The sequence below is a fragment of the Caretta caretta genome, chromosome 3 (genome assembly GCF_965140235.1).
Source record: "Caretta caretta isolate rCarCar2 chromosome 3, rCarCar1.hap1, whole genome shotgun sequence".
Classification (NCBI taxonomy): Eukaryota; Metazoa; Chordata; order Testudines; family Cheloniidae; genus Caretta; species Caretta caretta.
The window spans coordinates 105,228,630-105,249,054 of NC_134208.1; the positions used below are offsets into that span (position 1 = coordinate 105,228,630).

Sequence of the window (20,425 nt, forward strand, 5' to 3'; positions counted from 1 at the left end):
TAGCTTGTCCTATTCCACAGAGAATCAGGGTGAAGGAGAACCAGCCAAACTAGTTACAGGCATGGTTAAGGGTCCCCATTTTACACTGCAAAAATAATATGCCAAAATTGCTTTAAGAAGACAACCATCTGCCAGCACAGACTGACCGTAAGGGAAAACAACTGTAACATTTTCACTCACAGCATTAACCATGTTGTACATTGACATTAAACATGTTTACAGTCAACCATGTCACTAACTTGTTACATACGCATTTAAAAGGTGTAGTATTGACAGGACTTAATGTAACAAATTCACAAACCGTACTCAATTCAAACTGATGCACTATATTCCTATTCATAATGCCATTAGCCTACAACACAGCACAAGTAGCCTTAATAGTGAAGACACTTAAAAAAATTAAAATATTTTTATAAATTGGAAATAGTAGAAGTAGAGCATTATCTCAATAAAATATTACTGATAAGTCTGATTTAATAAAGCTGTTCACTAGGTTGTCTATGCAATCACATAATCTTATCATTGTTACTTTTGTGTTCCCTCCCCTTCCTCTTGCTTATTAAACCTAGTTGTTATATATTGTCATAAAATCAGAAGAAAGGACCATGTGTTACAATAGGTTTTTGAAGTGCCTAGCATCCTGATCAGCGTCTGTAGGCACTGTTGTAATATAAAACAACAATTATGATGATGCACCAGTATATGTAACAATGTTAACTTCATTTAAACAACTTTGGTATTAAATATAAATATCTGATAGGAATCAATGGTATTTTTCTATTAAACCCACATGCCCTTGCTCCACTCAAGAAATTCTGTCTTGCAGTAACCAGTGGTGATAAAATATTATTGAGTGAGAAGAAAAAACTTCCATCTTTTTGACTAATGGGAATACCACTGACAAGAGTTCAGATGTACTCTGAATAGATTTAAATAAGCAATGAGTTAACTCACTTCTGAAAGTCAAAGTCCTGAAAATACAGCAGTTTCGTGAACCAAGTCTCCATTCTTTGAATTAGAATATTTTAACTGAAGAATCAGAGAACACTGTCATTCATTTAAATTGGACTAAATGATCTAACATCCACTAAAATATGTATTTTGCAGAGAGGGGGACAAATAATGGGATAGTACATTTTAAAGAAAAATAGTGTGTTTCTTTAGAAAGCAAATTTAGAATGAGAAAGAGAACGAGACTCAGCTCTTCTTTGTTGGGATTGAAATAATATTCATGAATTCTTATTTCTTGTCCTAACATCTCTTGTCTCATAAATAAGACTCTGGATACAGTTTATACTGTAAATTGTCAATATCAACATATAGGCCTGAACCACAGTACATAAAATATTGCCAATGATATTTATTTTTTAAACGAATAGGTCTAGCAGTTGAGTAAATATTTACATACAAGAAAATAAAGAACTATCATCATCCTGATCAGTTTGATTGTATATTTATTCCTTTACTTTACCCATCTGTTTCTTGCTGTAAATTATTAGAGGCAAGGACCATGAAGGTTTTAGGTACTATTCCAACCTAAGTAATAACAAGGCAGGCTTTTCACCTTCAAAATTATAAAGGTGCTACCAATAATAAACCAGAAGTCTAGAACTGGTTATTCTGTTTCAAGGGGGTTAAACCTGGCACAGTGCACAATTCAAATGGACAAACAAAGGTCAAAACAGAAAAAAAAACAAGCTCTATACCGCCTTCTGACTCTGCTTACGCACACACCAGTGCAAAATATATATGAATTTAAGAAGCAGGAATCTGATCAGTGGGCCCTCTGAGAATTCAAGGACACCGAGTACTAGATTATTATTCCTTGTTTTTGTACATCAAGTTAAACATTTTTTAAAACTGAAGTACACATAGTATACAATCTGTGATTAAACAAACTTAAAAAAAATCAATGAAACCCCCAATGTGTAACATTAACAATAAAATATATATAAGATTACTGTCAGTCAAATAATTTTTATTCATACAGGGCCTGATTCAGCTCCCACTGACATCAATGGAAGTCCTTCTATTGACTTCAAAGAGTGCTGTCTTGGTTCAGTAAAGAAAGAGGCACTAGCATGTGGATTGAGAATGAAGCTGCAAGCCTGAAATAATAAAAGCAAATTATTATTACCACTACTAATCCTGACACTAACACCACTTCCCTCCATGACCTTGGGCACTACAATTAACCTCTTCTACCCCAGTTCCCCCAGTTGTAAAAGGAGGATAATGTTGACCTACCTACTTTGTAGTGGATTAAACGTATGCAAAACACTTTGAAAACAACTATGTGTACAAAGCCCTTTTACAGAAATGAGAACATACTTCAGAAGGAATCTTAATGTGCCAAAATCAAATTAAAGTTTCTCCATCACATTACCACACAGATAAGATCATATAAATGAAATCCTATGAATGACTTAGCCGTCTGTTCATTGCTATCACCAACTCAGCAGTTGACGTAGCCTAGTGCATGAATAATTAGAGAGAAACCCTTTAAGCCAATTAGAACTGTTGGGTAGGTGGCAGCATTTCTCAGAGGGATAGGACACATGGTTTTAAAAAAAAGAAAACGTGGAGGTAAAACGCTGATGACTACTTCTTCCTTTACTCATAGCTCTCACTTTGGCTAACAAACTTAAGCACCAATCCTGAGACTACTTATGCATGTCAGTAACTTTACTCAGGTGAATAGCTGCATATAGAAAACAGAACTACTCCTGTGAGTACCATCCCCAGCATTGCCAGTCCAGAGCATTCACAAAACATAAACCAGGCCCCTCCAAAAGCCTGAGATTAGCTTTAAAGATAATACATTTTGGGGTTGTGTTGTTTGCCTTCTGGTATTGGAGCCTTTAGGATTCATGTTTTCAAGCTTTTCCCAACAACCATGTGGGCTTGAAACTTACTTTTTAATTTATTTTTAATGAGAGCTGAGATTCTCCTGTAATAACATGACTCAAGGAGCGAGGGCTTTAAGAAAACACCAAATATCACAAGACTTGCAATAAAATTGCTAGAGTTGGCATGTGTTTGTGGGATTGAGTTCTTAGTGAATTTGACAAATGCATCTTTGGGTCCTATCATTTTTCACCCGTAAACAGATAGTGTGTGCGCATGCAACCTCTTTTTTCAAATTCTCCTAGGAGGTTGGTTCTCTAGCTTTATAAAGGTCAAGGATTCTGAGAATCTCTCTTCCCTGGAGAAGATGAGGGTGTGCAAGGAGTACTGTTACCTAAGCTCTAACTCAGTGATGGGCAACCTGCGGCCGGTCAGGGTAATCCCGCAGGAGGGCCGCGAGACTGTTTATACTGACCGTCCACAGGCACGGCTGCCCGCAGCTCCCATTGGCCGGAAACAGCAAACCACAGCCACTGACAGGCTGCGCGCAGCCCCTGTGCTGCAGATTGCCCACCACTGCTCTAACTACGTGCTTAGGCTTGCATTTTTGATTCATTTTCATTTATATTTTTCAAGTGGAAAGGAAAATATGTTTTTTAAAGATCAGTAGTGCCTGCTTAATTGAGGCAGTTATTACAATGATCAGATTTAATTACATTTTCAGCAACAAATAATTTTCAGCTTTAAAGCAACTAAACTCCTTCATACGCATTTCCTGTTTTCTTGTATAATCCATCAATCTGTGCTCAGAAATATATAAATTATATTAAAATGTCTGCCTGAGGTACTCTGAAATTAATGCAAACTATGATTTTTTTATTTCAAGAAATAATTTATAGTTTCACATTGAAAATGGAGGTATTCTTCAATACAGACTGTGTGCATGCAGCTTCAATTATGTTAACAAGGTTATCTTTCTATACTAGCATTGAAGGAAGTACACAAACCAATTGTCCATGCCTCACCTGACAGAGATATTATTTTTCAAAAACTGCAGAGCTTTTAAACCCTAGTTTAAAAGAAAATTGTGGTAAGAGGGAGAACATGAGTAGTAGCATGCCCTGCATTATACAATATATACCTAAAATAGTCTCTTACTTTTCCCCAGAGGATGGTCCTTGCATTAACAATTATTGACCAAGAGAAGACACTAATGAACTGGGTTGTCCACCTTCCCCCCCCCAAAAAAAAGGGGGGGGGAAGAGGGGAGGAGGGAGAGGTTCCTTAAATCCAGGTTAAAAAAAAATCTATTACATTTAATCCAGAATTTATTTTATGAAAAAGCCATGTCACATAAGTAGTTATAGAAAATAATACACGTGAATTGCAGATGAACTTGAAGCTCAATGTTAAAGTATTCAGAACTAGAGTTTTGGTTCAGCCCATTGTAAACATGAGGCCAACTGAGTAGTTTGGAGCCAGATCTGAAATCCAGAATTTCAAAATTGGGTGTAGTTTGATCCACTGTTTTGATCAGAAATGAGCTCAAGTCAAAACTCTTCATCAAAAAGCCCTACACAGATAAATCAACAAACCATGCCTCACGTGAAGGAAAAATGACAGCAACTTGAATTAGTTCCCAAATGAAATGGTAGAAAGCTCTCATAATGGGGATATAGTTGACACATTTAAAAATAAATACATTTACAAAACTGAAAAGAGCGGGGGAGAAAAAAAATGAGTGTAATCTCTTCTGCATAATCACTCTTCATAGCAAATGACCGGTTAGTTTCAATGTTTAAAATATCTTTGCTGTATCAAGTCTGTCCTACATTAGTACTAAAGGCACCATAGTCACGCTGCATTGCTTTTGGTGATTAAGTTTGTAAATCACTTCAGCAACCTTTCGCTCTATTGGGTTGGGTTTAGTCTTCACACCTCTGGTGCAAGATTAAAGAACACACACACACACAAAAAGCCTTGTCTGAGTTATTTTTGTGAATAATTACATACCAATATTCTGGACTCCTACAGACCCTCAACAGAGAAAGTGCATGAGATCCTCCTAGTGGTGCAATAATGAGAAGCTTGGATACAGAGCAAGAGATACTTTACTGAGAGGAACAGCTAGTACCAAAAAAAGAGTTTTCATTCAGATTCTTATACTACTTGTGATATTCAGGATCCAAACACCCCACGGGGAAAACATGGGCTCTGAACCCCAAGGAATAAGTAATTAAATCAACTGATTGTATACGATATTATTGTACTACTGTATAAAAGCGTATTGAGTAAGGTATCGCATAAAAAATTTGTGACATGTTGCTCATGAGTACCAATGTATGACGTATGGTGTGTAAAGAGTTCTCCGTGTGTGCTGGAAATATCTTCCTAAAATATGTTTGGGGGGCAGACTTGATAAACAGTGAAAGTACATTTACAAATAAGATAAACAAAGCATTCACGCTAAAAGCAGCGGAAGAAACAGCTTGGTGAGCACACCGGGGGACACTGCAAACTCTGGCCCCCAGGAGGTCTTCCTGGCTCTTGAGACAAAGACAATAGACTTTGGGAAATATAAGGGGAGTAAATATACATTTTAGTGACCCATCACTAAGGGGACAGAAAAGGAGTACTTGTAGCACCTTAGAGACTAACCAATTTATTTGAGCATGAGCTTTCGTGAGCTACAGCTCACTTCATCAGGGGGACAGAGGAGACAGCACCCCCTGAATCTGTGAATGCTGGATCCTCCTGCCTGAATGGCTGGAGACGTGCTAGCTTGATTTAAGTGAGAAAGCAGTTTAGGCAAAGAAGGTAGGTTAGGACACTAGAAAGCATGTTTTATTTTGTTGGTAACTTTTTCTCTTGCTTAGTATCATTAAAATCTGTTCTTTATTAATAAACTTATTCTTTGTTTTACTAAGAACCATCTCAGGGCTGTTATATTGAAGTAAAGTGTGAGTCCACAGCAAAACCAGCAGGCTGGTTATCTCTTTGGAGGTACCAAACGTAATAATTTTTTATGAGTGGACAGTGAGAGGGTCTGGACTCTGGCGAACTCAGAACTGGGGTTCACTGGTTGTCATGCAAGGCAAAGTTAAGACTTGCAGGGTCTCAAGGAGTTTGCTGGAGATGTGATGTAGCTTGGAGCGGACACACAGTTTGATCTCCAGCAAAGCTCACTCAAACACACTGGCTTACAATTCTGGGTGACCTGAAGAGAGTGTCACAATCCTATAGGATGTATTAAGGGGTTCAATGTTCCCCTCAATGCAGAGTATCTCCTATTACAGTAAATAGGATTTACCTGTGCAGACAGAAAGGAAAATCAGATTCCCAAAATAGAATGCAAATCCGAGTGTTATAACACAAGCTATCTATCAAAATATTTTAACTAGCAAATAAATGAAGCCTAGGAAGGAACCATATATAAATCAGGTACATTTTAGGAGTACATCCACTGTATTTTTTTTCTCAAAATAATAGGACAATATATGTTTTAAAAGAGTCTCAAACTGAACTATCATACCAAATTAAATCACAATATTTTTTTCACACTGTAACAGCATAAACAACGGACTAGACTTCACACCAAGCTTAACAGAGGGAAAGTTTAAATGGTTTGCTTTACCAAGCTAGCAAGGAACACTTACCCAAATTAACAAAACGAGTTTATAGTTTTTAACAGAAGACAGGACACGTTAGAATAAAGCAGTTACATCTAAAACATTTTCACTGCAAGATCAGAGATTTAAACATAATTCCAATAGCATCTCATTTGCCTCAGCCATAAGGAGCACCATTCTCCTGCCTCTATCAACGTGCAGCGAAAATTTAGCACCTGATTAAATAGCAGCTGGCTAAGCAGAACCCAGACAAAAATGAGGTGGCTGCTGGCAGGAAGAGGGAGGTGCTTCTGAAAATGTCATCTTTGACACCCCCAACTAGTGAGGGGCTCTCCTCTCGGACTGATATGCTGGTCTGCAGCACTGTTCCTCTTGGATTTCTTAATGGTATTATATGCCCAAATACCGATGGCAACCATTTTTTTTTTTCAAATGAACAATTTTATCTAATACTGGCCAGAAGACTGTGCCCCATTTTACCCGTCCCACACCTGGCCATCCATGGTGAGCCATATTATCTTCAACCTCATGCTCGGTTATAGCAACTCATATCTAGGAATGAAGCCATTCACCCAGAAACAGCTCCCAAAGTTCAGCAGCCCATCTGCTTAACAGAACAGGGCACTATGATCTCATCACCCCTTTCAAAGTCTCTGTCCTGATATTGAAAGCCCACCCCGCAGGACTGGCCCTAGCTACCTGAGGATTGCACCCCCCTCCACAACAACTACTTTTTACCAAAACATTAAAACTGTCAAGCAATAGGGGGAGTCCCTTGAGCACAAGAGACAGAACCGTCACAGGAGCTGGACGTAGACTATGGAATTTGGCTTTCAAAACTAAATGAAAACTAGTTTATTTGACTCAGCTTCCGCTGAATAAATTCTTCTCTCTCACACACACTCTCTCTCTCTCAAAACACCCTATATACTAACAGAGCTATTTTTCCTACAGGTTGGGATAGAAGGAAAGGAGATTATATTATTTTTAAATACTCGGGAAGCACTCAAGATACCATGAAGAGTGGGACCTACTCGTACATGGATTATAAACAGCTTAATTGCTGAAGTTTAACTCAGACACTTCACACATGAATAAGTTGTGGATGAACTTCGACACTCCAAGCAAGTGTAAGGATCAACCTTTATAGCAAGGAAAGCAAAAAGATTTGCTTATTATTTATAAATGATGTTTAAATGGATAAAATGCAAATAAAATACAATATGAAACAACAGTAAATTGAATCATCAGAAATACCCCGGGGAACAAACTCACATGATTTAAATATCATTTAAAAGCTGTAAGTAATTTGCACTCATAATGTATGTTTATTTTTAAAAAACTTTATCTGAAGTTTGTTTTCATAAATACCTAGAGGAAAAATTAGTTTTAACAACAATAATGATGCAGTGAAAATCTTGTGTCAACAACCTTAGACTTCATTTTAAAATTAAGAATTTTCTTTTAACTCATTCTTCAAAAAAGAAAAAATTGTCCAGAGGGGTTCTCTGCGTGTGTGTGTGCATGTGTGTGTGGAGCACAGGTAATCGGATTATGTTTGTTTGCTTCTTTGTTTCGTTTTTTGCTTTTACACACAGAAGCCTTAACTAATACTTGCCCTTTCAGAAGCTGAACTTCAGAGTGATGACTGTAAGTCTATGATAATAAACCAAAATTCTAAACAGACACACCACCCTATTACCTTTACAAAAGGAAAAAGGATAGGTCTCAATGATATTTGCATGGGTATGTCCACTTTGCTTATTTACAATCACGTCACCATACCATTACATAAAATATTTGTTTAAAATATTTAAAATTTCAATCAACAAGCAACAGTATGTCCTATTTGTACACGGTTTTAAGCAAAACCTTCACTTCAATATTTGAGAAACTTAGCCATATCCTAAGGGTAAGGTGAATACAAACTTTGTAAGAGAGAAGTGGAATCATGGTCTGGAGGGGGAAAAATAAGGAAGGATTTAATCAGTTCAGTTCAATATATACCACCCTGAACATGCCAAAGAGACAACCCCTTTCCTGCATCTGATTGTAAGCCACCTCTGTGCCTAAAGCAACAACAGCAGTTGATCTGATTATGTAAACCAAACTCCCCTGTCCTCCTCACTCCTAAACCAAAATAGAACAGTTTTTAAATGCTCTTAGGGTGGATATACCTCCTTACAGGAGATACCCTAATCAGTATAAAGCCAACTTTCCACCTCCCTCTGCACAAAGCATAGAGTTGACAAATTAAGGAAAGAATATCAACATTTAATTAATCACAGATTTTTAAGACCAGATTGGAACCAGTATGATCGTGCAGTCTGACCTCCTGTATAATACAGGCCATAGACCCTCACCCTCTAATAATTGCATCAAATCCATAACTTCTGATGGAGCTAGACCACCTCTTAGAAAGACATCCAATCTTGATTTAAAGATTTCATTCAACTGATGAAAAAACCATCACTTCTTCCTTCAGTAAGTTGTTCCAGTGGTTAATTACCCTCATAGTAAAAAATAATAATAATAATAATAATAATAAAAAGCCTTATTTCTAGAGTAGACTGAATTTGTCCAGTTTCCGTTTCCAGCCCTTGGACCTTATTATGCCTTTGTCTGATAGATTAAAGAGCCCTCTGCTATCAGAATCTTCTCCACATGTAGGTTCTTAAGGACTGCGTTCAAACCCCTCCAATCCTCCCAGATAAACTAAATATACTGAGGACCTTTAGTATCTCACTGTAAGACAGGTTTTTCACATTTCAAATGATATTGTAGCTCTTTGCTGAATCCTTTGCAATTTGTGGCCATCCTTAATGTGTTGACTCTGAAAATGGATGCAGTATTCCAATAATGGTCTGACTAATGTTTCCCCATTTCCACTCAATATTCCTGTAGTTGCACATTCAAGGATCATGTCGGCTCTCTTAGCTACCAAATCACACTAGGGGCTCACGTGCAGTATTTATGTTATTGCATCCGTAACTAACTAAACTTTTGTGGGAATTTGCTATATTTTAATGTTAAATGTTTTATCTTATTCTAAAACACCCAAAGGCATTAATCCACATTATGGAACAGTGGTCTGCAAATTTCAGATACACTGGTTTTGGATTTTAGCAATAGAAATAGCATCTTTAAACAATACACACAGGTATATGTACAGCAATCACCTCTAAAAACAGGATTGCAACTAGGCACTTTACTACATTGAAATACCTTTAGTGTGGTATTGCATGTATATGTTTAGGGTGAGAAATGCTGCAAATATCACAGTAAATTTAACTACTGCCAATTGTAATCCCTAATTTTAATGGCATCCACTGCATTCACATAGGTACTTTTGAACAGAAAGTATTCCATTTAAATTAAACACACACTCTGCAGCGCCCTATGCTAGGAGGTGGGAGTTAAGCCGCAATGAACATTTCGAGTTGAGCAATGAATCCCTAAAAATACAGGGCTAGAATAAAAACACCAGCCACCCAACTGCAGTGATAGGAGCTGATGCCACTTTCATTAAAAGAGGGACAAGTCCGTCTAAATTGGCTCAGAGTCTGACCCTGACCTCGAGAAGCAGGAAATGATCACCTTAACTACACAAACATCCTGCCTAATTACTGCAAGCGGGTGATTGCAGGCTGCTGTGGGTCCGTCTTTCCATCCGCTGGTGCGATGAGCCCTGCCCTGCTGGGGCTAGGATCCATAGACACGGAGCGATCAGATCGATTCCCCTCCCCAAAGAGGGCTGTTGGCGGGAGATTTTTAAGGAGTTTTGCAAGGGTTGGTGTGATTAATTCCACCCCCTCCATCCCGGGGGACCCTTCCTCCTCCCGGGGCCGGATCCCACCCTCGCTACAAAGCCTCCCCTGAAGTCAGGGGGCAGCAGGAGGGGGCCGAGCGGGGCATGCTGCGCACCTGTTGCGGCAGGAGGAGGACGACGACGCCGGACACGGAGACCAGGCCGTGCCCCAGGCCCTGCGGGAGGAGGCTGCAGCCCCGAGGCACCGTCTCTCCCCGCCTGCCCAGCCTAGCGCCGCCCGCCGCAGCTTTCAGGGACCCTTCGCTGCCCGCGGAGCAGCCGGATTCTCTCCCGGGGAAGGCGGCAGCCGGCCCCAGCCCAGGGCTCCGCTCGCCGCCTGCAGCGCCCGGGGACCGGGATTCTGGGGGGGGGTGTCTTACCTGCAGGGCCCCGGCGGGGAGCATCGCCGCTGCTGCCGCCGCCGGCCGCCCGTGCCTCCGCCATGTCTCCTCGGTGAGCTCAGCCGCCCCGCCCCGCCCCGCGGGAGCCGCCGCCGCCGCCGCCTCAGGCGCCTGCAGGTGAGCGCGCCACGCAGCAGGCGGGAGGGGCCGCCCCGCGGCAGCGCCACCTCGCGGGCAGGTGCGGCAGGGCGCTGGGGACAAGCCCGCCTCAGGCCCGGGCGGGTGGGGTCAGGGGCTAGGCAGGGCTCGACCTGCCACCCTACTGCAGGGGGGAGCGGCCCCCCGCCGGGCTGCCCCCAGGCCGGTGGGGGGCTGGGTGCCGGCGTCGCTCTTAGGGGACTACTGCTGGCCGCGTGATCGCCACCCCCCCTCCCCCCGGCTTCACCCGGGGCTGCGGGCTCCGCGCATAGCCCACGGGCTTGGCATGGAAGTCGCTGGAAGGAAGGATCCAGTGCCCGGCTTGGGAGACCCGATTCAGACTTTGCGCTGATCGTGCCTGGTGATTTGCATTTCTTTCCTGAACGCCTCCTGAGCCTGGTTCGGTTCCGTGTATGGGGTTGGGCGGGGGGCTGTCCCGTGGCAGTACGAGGTGGTTTCTGAGACCTCGGGCCCAAGCTGCACACACGGGTTCCTTAATCAAAGAAAGAACATTGACTTGCACCTAGAAGAGACTAGGAAGTTAATGCAGCTGACTAAAAACTACTGTGACATGCTCAGTATTGCTTAACACCACTAAGCAGCTGGGTATTCATCTTGAGTTAGATGTAACATCCCAGTGGTCTTGAATGTCCTTAACAGACCACATCGATATGTGTCTTCAGACTCTGTCCCTTCCTGGGGGGTTGGCCTATTCACAATATAAACCACATCCTAAGCTTGCTTTCCAGCTGTGGCTGTTCCAAGAGCTTCTCTCTCAGACCTCTTCCAGTCCCCAAAGATTTATAATCTGGTTGAAGGTAACTTTATTCAGGAGGCGAGGCATCATGTCTAGGGAGTAAGGGTGGGAGCCACAAACAGCTAAGTGCCTAAACCTCAGACTTAGGCACCTAAGTCCCAGTTTTGTCTCCACTGTGATCTACGAAACTGCCATTGAATGCTGTAGACATTGGCACCTAAGTTTTCAGGGTACAAGTTTCCTCAGCACCTACATGTCTGTTTCTGGTCATGTGCATTGCTGCCTCCCTCTCGGTGTACAGATGTTTATCTCCTGCCTAAGTCCCAGGGTGAATCACAAACCAGGGGAAGATAGGCATTGGGCCACCTATCCCACCTGCAGGGCCTGATGGGGTAGGCACTCTGAGCACACCTATTGGAATGGGTCCCATTCAAAATCCTGGTGCTGATGGTGCTCCTACCCACAGGGCCAGCTCTAGGTTTTTTGCTGCCCCAAGCAAAAAAATTTTCACCCCAAGCTCCGAGATCTTGCTTTCCTGGTGCCTAGAGTCAGTCCTGCCTACCCACCTGGTAACTTTCAGCTCAGTGGTTAGTGCACTCACCTGGGATGTGGGGAGATCCTGGTTCAAATCCTGTTTCTCAAGCGGAGGCTTCGAACACTAAACTACTGGATATTTTGATGTGGGGCTTCTTCGGTCTCTCCTGTGGCACAATGACTATTTAAGTATTTATCCACAGTGGAACCGTCCTTGGTTGGGAGCGGAGGAAGAGAATGCACCCACCTGGGAGGTGGACGACCCAGGGTCCAGTTCTCCTTCATTATTTATCCACAGAACAGCTTCAACAGCATAGCCTGAGAGAGCCCCACATCAGACTATCCTATAGCTCAGTGGTTAGAGCCCTTTCCTGAGTGGTGGGTGACCCCGCTGCACCTATCTCAGTTCTGCAAGAAAAACCTAAGCTGCCTGACTCCAGGTAGTGGGTTCCCTTCAGTGAGATCCCTAAGCAGAGTTAGGTGTCTGTCTCCAATAGGGGGCAGTGCTTAGTATACATCCCCCTCCTTAGCATCTCCCACTGGCTAACTTAGGCAGACAGCTGCCTACTGTGTTGACTTTTGTAGATCACATTCTTAGGAACAAGAACAGGAGTACTTGTGGCACCTTAGAGACTAACAAATTTATTTGAGCATAAGCTTTCGTGGGCTACAGCCCACTTCATCTCTCCCCATGCATTGTATAGGGAGCTAGGTGCCTAACTTGGCTTTGTGGATCATAGTGTTGTTCCTGTGATTTTCTAGGTACCTGAAAGTTAGGGAGCTTGACACTCAGCTAGGGTGACCAGATACCAAGTGTGGAAAAAAAGTGTGTGTGTGTGTGTGTGGGGGGGGGGGGGGGGAATAGGCGCCTATATAAAACAAAGTCCCGAATATTGGGGCTGTCCCTATAAAATTGGGATATCTGGTCACCCTACACTCAGCATTGCAATGCCTAAGTCCCTTCATGGATCCCACCCTAATTACCAGGAATCTTAATGCAGAGTTTTAGCTTCTGAGCCTATACAAGGTCTTAGTGCTTATACCTTTTTAAAGGAGTAGATTGCAATAATTTAATCTGGAGGTCACAAAAGCATGGATAGATTTAGTGTTGTACCATTCTGAGAGATCTAGACAGCTGTAAATGTGGGGGGGAGGAGAAGGCACCATAGATTGCAGAAGCAGTCAGGGATTCCAAAGCACACCCAAACTGGGAAGATTTTGCTCAACTACCTGGAATGGAAGGTCCTTATACTTTCCTCTCTCCACTCTGTCAGTGGGGACAGTAATATCTCCAGAATAGAGATCTCTCCCTACTACTCAAGTGGAGAGAAATCTCTCACACATGCACACAAACACACGTGCACACACAGTTCTCCTGCCACTGACACAAATGATGAAATAAAAACATAAATCATCTTCACAACAAAGAGCCATCATACATAACAGCAAAATGTCATTTAATCAGTACCAAAATTCTCCTAGCCCTTTACTCATATCGTCATCTAACAACTTGTTAATTTCCTCATCCTTTTACTATATGAGGGAGGAGCTACTTATGAGAAGCTTCAAATAAAAGAAACAGACTCAAATGAGTGGACTATGAACCATTACTGTACTTTGACTCCAGTTTAAGTTAAGAGGAACAACCGGGTGTTGACACAGCTGTCAACAAATTGGGACAGATATTATCCTGGCTTCCGGAAAAAAGATTAATCATTATATATGATAGTTGAGATAAAAATACTGAATCACAATTGGAGAGAAAATATGGGTGAAATCCTGGCTCCACTGATGTTTAATGGCAAAACTCCCATTGACTTCAGCAGAGCCAGGATTTCATCCAATGTGTATTTAACATTATCAAAAATTTGTTAGGAATTTCTTAATGCTATATTAAGAATTTGTAGAATTCCTTGTGTATATGAAAGACACTGACACTTTACAATATAAAGTTGTGTTGTGCACATTCAAGGGCTATAACTTTGGAAATAAGTTGCTATAATTATATGCATTCCTCTTCTCTCCAGAGAGTACAGTGGTAGTGAACCTGGCTAACTGGTTCACTCTCAACATATGGGCCTGCAGTCAAGTAAATTAGTACTGTTCCCAGATGCAGTGACCAGTACTCACTCATATTTCTTGTGGTGAACTGCAAAGGCCTACTATAAAGATACTCTCTGGGGCATGCAGGGATGAGGGGCATGCAGTTTGAGGTCCCAACTGTTAGGGAGACCACCTCTCTCCTAATGTACTGCCAAGACCAGTTGGGACCCTTCTCATCCTCCAGTTTATTACCATAAACTATGTTTTAAAAGTACTGATAAAGGAAATAAGGTAATGAAATTACACAGCGCTGCTTGAAAAAAGTCTAAATCAGAGGTTTCCCAACCATAATCAGTGGAGAACTGGCTATTCATTGATTGCCATATTGTTGTCATCTTACTTCCAGCAGGCGAATTAAATTAAGACAGTTGAAAAAAAGAAATTTTCCTAATTTTACTTTTCCACAGAAACAATTGTTGTAGTTCCCTCAGGGACAATATATGTTGCTTTTGTCCTTGCACAACATATCCTCTGCAACTGATCTTTGCACTGTTTAACTTGGAATTTCTAACTAATTCTGCCTTCTGCTGTTGTAGTATTGTAAACTGCTTAAAATTAACTGTGTAGCTCCAAACATAGCAGCAATTCAGTGATGGATTGAGTTTCCCCAGATGTATACATTTATAAATATGTTTGTAAAGCCCTTTGGCACGAAAATGCTGCTGTATATAAAGTATTTCATGTACTTTTTGTGGTGCAGAGGGACTTCTTTGATTGATTTTTTTCAGTCAGCATAGACAACCTAGCAATGAGTTTGCTGCTGTCCAGACAGATATGCACTGATATATTTATAAGGCAGTTTGTTACTTTATGTTTAGAATAAGTAGAGAAATTATTCCATTTCCCTTGAAAAAAAATCTGTGATCCATCACTAAGCCTTCAAATGTCAAGGCATAAGCCATGCATTAACTACTTAGGGCTTGGTGAAGTTCCTTTCTATTCAGCTTATTCCACAATTGTGCACTGTAAGGTTTCTAGCAACAGCCTCAAAAGCATCTAGTATTGGGAGTAGTGGGACCACTGGTCAGGTCCACTATAGCAATTCCTATGTTCCAAAACGTCAGTGGAGAAATATTGTCCATTTTCATGATTTATGGGAAAGATACATAATCAAAAGGCTTTCAGAACAGAATAAATGCCCTCAAATGATTTTACAACTAACAGTTTGTGACCAGGAAGCTGAAAGTCCACTTCTTACAGACTATAGCTAGTCAAGCTGTTTATTAAACCAGCTGGAGCACTAGGTGAAGAGTTTTTTCTGTCCTGGAAAAATGTGGATGCTGAAATTAGACTTAGTATGTGGGAAAACTGAATGAGTTTGTAATACATTGTTTACCAAGACCGAAGCACAGTAACTCTAAACTTCAACTCACTTTAATATGAGAAGGTTTTCTTAATATTCAGCCTAAATTTTCCATGTAGTTTTCTCCCATTACTCCTTGCTATACCGCATGGATCACATTTTGAACTATTATTTTTAGAAGCTCTTAAATAAGGAAAGTATCAAAATTATATTCTTAGATTCTTTATTTTTAAGAATGTATGTTTGTATGTCACAATAGATAGCTTTAGAACAAGCTAACATTACTATGGTTCAGGCATATACAACTGGTACAGTTCAGTAGTACATAAACAAGTCGAAAACAGATGTGCTGTAGACCAGGGAACTTAAGTTACCAAAAATAAACAATATTAAAATTTATATAGGGCAGTAAGTCAAAACAATTACTTTTAGGTTCTGCACACTAAAAGAAAAAAAATGTAATCTTTACATGATAATTGAAATTATGAAGTTCTACTACCGATTATTATGGTATATAACAAAGAAGAATAAACTTGAAAGGTTGTCACATTTTGGTTTTGTTCCAGTGATGCACAATCACATGAAATCTTACATAGGTTTTGTGTAAAATTACCACCTGGTTACTTTATCTACAACAGATTTTAAGATTAAAAAAAAGCTTCCAAGTAAAATCATTTAAAACTAAAATAATGTAAAAGGGTGTTTACAGACTCCTTAGGGATTGTTGGTGTAAATGCAGTCAAGAGCTGCAGTGTTTTTAACATTGGTAAACAAATACTGGATTAAAGTGCAACACTCTCTCTGACAGCAAACCTGCTCTATGCTGTAGAAAATCTCTAAATCTCTGCAGAGAAGTAGAAACTGATTTAGCCAGCATCAAGCATGTTTCTCTCGAAAGTCACTGATGGCCTTCCAGAGCGTACATAGCATCCCTCCTCTGTAAAAGAAAAATCATTAAGATGCTTAGCTTAAAAAAACTAGTCTCCACTTCCATAGTATCCTGATTCAGGTACACTTCGATTCAAGCCATCATGTAGTGGTCGTAATACATTGATTGCACTTATTAAACATGGTAAAAACTCAGAGAAATCAAATGTGAAATACTAAAACACAAAATTAAAACAAATGTGAGTAGCATTTTTGGTTGTAATACAAACTAAAAGAACTTCTTTAAAGCTCACAGAAGTCAATAAAAAGACTCCCAGTTGACTTCAATGGACTTTAAATAAGACCATAAGCACTGTCTACAGATATGTATTTCAACTGAATTGAATGGGAGTTTTGGCTGAATTAGTAACTGGATCCAATATACTTACAAGTTAACACCCAAAAATTATCCATAAGTGGCAGCTTTAATTTAAATCCACTTTTTCTATATGATCCAAATAGTCAAGGATTGAGTCTGATCACAGGCCAGCGCTAAACTGGTGAATCTCTGTTGATGTCAGTGGAATTACTCCTTATTGACATTGGTAGAAAGGCATGACTGTCCTCCCATTGAAATCAATGATAAAATTAATGTAGGATTAATCACTAAATGAAGAGAATCAGGCCCTCCTTGTTCAAAGTAGACTAAGCTAATTTGAACATAACTAGCAAATGTTACATACTGTCCTAATTAATATAATGAAACACTAGAGTATGAAATCTTACTATTTGTCCATATTTTAATTTCTAGCTAAGATGATTGAGGGCAAGGGAGGCCTGGTATAACTCTATGCATTGCTTCTATTCAAATCCAGTTCAGTGGCTATGGGCAAACTTGCTATGATTATGTAACAGTTTAGTGGCAGATGCATAATTTTCAGACATATTTTGTAGTTTATTGTTCTCAAAATGTTAAATTATCTGTGTCTAAAATTGTTTATATAAAGCAACACTCCAAAGGGACCTCTCTCCAAGCAAGTCTTTTGCTTTAGCTAACTTGAAGAATAAATTATTTCAAATAACAAAATCAAACTAAAACATTTTTTAAATGTTTAATCAGTACATATTCAGTGTGTCTCTGTGTGTAGAAACCCTGAAAACTAGATTTCGTAGTGTTCATTTCACATAAGTAAAATTCACACCTTAAGAATGCCATTCACAATTTTCCATTTCTATAGTTTCAGTACACAGAATACCTCTATATTTCAGCTATGTGAGATTAAATAGAAGGTGAAGTGTTACCTTAGTCTCAGGCATTTCAGATCATCGCGTGTAACGTAGCAGAGAACATCCATTAACGTGTAGTCTTCTGCCAAAAACTTTGGGGGAGGGAAAAAAGTCCGAATTGAAAGTCCGGCTACTTTTGTCAGATATATCCATTGATTCTAAGATTTATATATAATACAGGGACATGATCCTGCATTCCTTGTGTACCCAGAACTCCCTTAAATCAAATTCTGAGTGCAGAAGGAATACAGGACTGGTCCAAAATATGGTAACTTTATTGCCAATAAAGACTTTGATGCTACTGTTTTGTTTATATGTAGATTTTGTCGAGCTTATGTTTTGTAAATACAGTGAAAATACCCCACCTTTATATGGGATGTTGTATGTTTGCATGTCAAAGAGTATATATGTTTGAATAGGTCCTAATTCTGCAGTTCAGATATTTTTATCTTGTTTTGTTAATAGGCGATTCTATAGAGCTCGCTATGATAGCTGAGTACCTCAGACTTTAATTAATTAATCCTAAACACTCCTGGGGATAGGGGAGTTGGGAGGTAGGTTGGTATAAATACCCCATTTCACCGAGGGGGAAAGAAAGACACAGAGAAGTTAAGGCCTGTGTTTTCAGAAGTGACCTCTACACTTCAGTTGCTTCAATTTGTGTATGATGAACTTTAGAAAACCATGGGCCTGCTCCTCAAAAGATGCTAACCAGCCATGGGTCTTAACTGAAGTCAGCTGAAGTTCTAGAATGCTCAATATCTCTAAGGCTCTGTCTTCACTACAAAATAGGTGTATATGTTTTCATATCAAGATAGCTACTTCAATGTAAAATCCTAGTGGAGACAAGGCACAGGTAATTTTTATCTTGATGTATCTAGTCAAAGTCAACCCCCATTCCTCCTGAAGTTTACCAGAAGGCTTCACTGCAATCAACAGGAGTTGCTGGAAGAGGTGCAAAGATGCTTAGGAATTAGGAAGCCAATCAAAATATTTTTAGTTAACTGGAAAATGTGTTTTATTGTATCTAGCCTGAGGTAAGCACTGCCCAGAGCCTGCACCCTGAGCCTCTCCCCGCGCCCCAACCCCCTGCCCCAGCCCTGATCCCCCTCCCTTCCTCCCTCCAAACCCCTCAATCCCAGCCCAAAGCTCCCTCCTGCACCCCAAACTCCTCATCTCCAGTCCCACCCCAGAGCCCACACCCCCAGTTGGAGCCCTCACCTCCCCCTGCACCCTATTCCCCAGCCCGGAGCTCCCTCCTGCATCCTGGACTCCTCATTTCTGGCCCCACCCTGGAGCTCGCACCCCAACCCCCCAATTTTCTGAGCATTCATGGCCCACCATACAATTTCAATTCCCAGATGTGGCCCTCGGGCCAAAAAGTTTGCCCATCCCTGAGCTAGCTACATGAATTAAAAGCAGTAGTAGACTTTTTATAATGGTCTTTCTATTCTTCACCCCTCCTTTGCCCCTCAAGCCCAATCTCATCTCCTCCAAAAGGTATACAAATCATTCCAAGGTTTTTGCTGGTATAGAAATAATTCCAAGGTTTTTGCTGTTTTTTTTCCCCACTAAGCCCAAGAAAAATGCACTGCTACTGTATTACAAACATACCTAAGAAAATATATCTTTCCTACCCTATTTATAGTATCTTCATCAGCTCCATTAGTTCTCAGCCAGTTTATGAGATCAGAGTCTTCAACCCCTGTGCCAGAAGGATTAAGGTAACAGACAGACAGTCCAGGGATATCTAGATCAAATATTTTGAAAAAAGTTAGGTCTTTTCAAAGTGTCCTCTTCACAATTTTAAATAGAGAAGCACTGTCTTCAGTGACCTTTCCTACTCTTTCCACAAAAATGTGACATGCAAGTGCCGCTACAGCGAAGGATATAGAGATCAGATCAAATCCTGCAGTATTTACTCAGGTAATATTCCCTAGTGCGCTTAAATGTGTACTGTTTCAAAACAGCACTACGTTAAAGCACACCAGGGAACCTCTAACGCGCACCACCAGGGTCTACACAGACCAATTAGCGAACAACGCATTAGTGCTCTTTAGAAATCACTTCCCCATAGTCCATACTATTGCTATGTGTAGTCAAGCCCTTCTTAGATACATGCAACCATTTCTGGTGTCTCTTGGAGAAACATGGATTTCCTTTTTTATTTTTTTTAATTGGGGGTGTTTTATCAGTGATTATTAGTTAAAACTGAAAATCAGAAGCCCAAGGTATAAGACACTCTTATACCAATACATCACATCTATACTTGGGTTGTAATAACTATCCTTGTATAATTTAAATTGGTAGAGTGGTACAATCGGTGTGTGTAGTCAAGGTCTTAGACAAGACTCATATTGCCCTCTATGTGATTTTACCTGAGTAAGGCTTCAGGACCAGGACCTGTGCTATTTTTATAATCCCTGTTTTTCCAGGGTTTTCACTCTGCTATAGAAATGTATTCATGCTAAAATATGCAAGGGTTTCCACCCCTGCTACAAATACGATTTCTATTGTTTAATTGCTTTTTAAAGCTTTTGCAGTAGTCACTCTCTCTCTCAAGTATGGCTCTTTTCCCTTGAAAGTGGGATATGAGCCTCTAAGGCCCTCACAGGGCTCTACTGAGCCCTCCTCTACTTTTTCCATTTATTGTTCTCTTCGTCAGTGCCCATGTGAGGAACATATAGTTTTTTGACAACAAATATCTGGACTCTTCACTTTTGTGTCAATGTATACTGCTTCTGAATCAAC

The 20,425-nt window shown here is 40.5% G+C and overlaps 2 protein-coding genes across 4 annotated transcripts in view; both read right to left on the bottom strand.

Annotated features, from left to right (window-relative positions):
* The window catches only part of MAP7 (microtubule associated protein 7), a 200,248-nt gene extending 189,477 nt beyond the window's left edge, over window positions 1-10,771 (bottom strand). The window contains exon 1 of the mRNA XM_048844440.2: window positions 10,665-10,771. Coding sequence (XP_048700397.2) covers window positions 10,665-10,728 — 64 coding nt within the window. The 5' untranslated portion in view covers window positions 10,729-10,771. The remainder of the gene's footprint in view (window positions 1-10,664) is intronic.
* A 4,955-nt stretch (window positions 10,772-15,726) lies between these two features.
* Window positions 15,727-20,425, bottom strand: part of MAP3K5 (mitogen-activated protein kinase kinase kinase 5) — a 154,348-nt gene continuing 149,649 nt past the window's right edge. For 2 of the 3 annotated variants that reach the window (XM_048844432.2, XM_048844431.2), the window contains 3 exons: window positions 19,312-19,424; window positions 17,690-17,766; window positions 15,727-16,457 (listed from right to left, as the gene is read on the bottom strand). In XM_048844432.2, the coding sequence (XP_048700389.2) occupies window positions 16,397-16,457; window positions 17,690-17,766; window positions 19,312-19,424 (251 nt within the window). In that variant the 3' untranslated portion in view covers window positions 15,727-16,396. Of the gene's footprint in view, window positions 16,458-17,689; window positions 17,767-19,288; window positions 19,425-20,425 lie in introns of all 3 variants that reach the window. The other variant, XR_007355809.2, reaches the window with a different exon arrangement.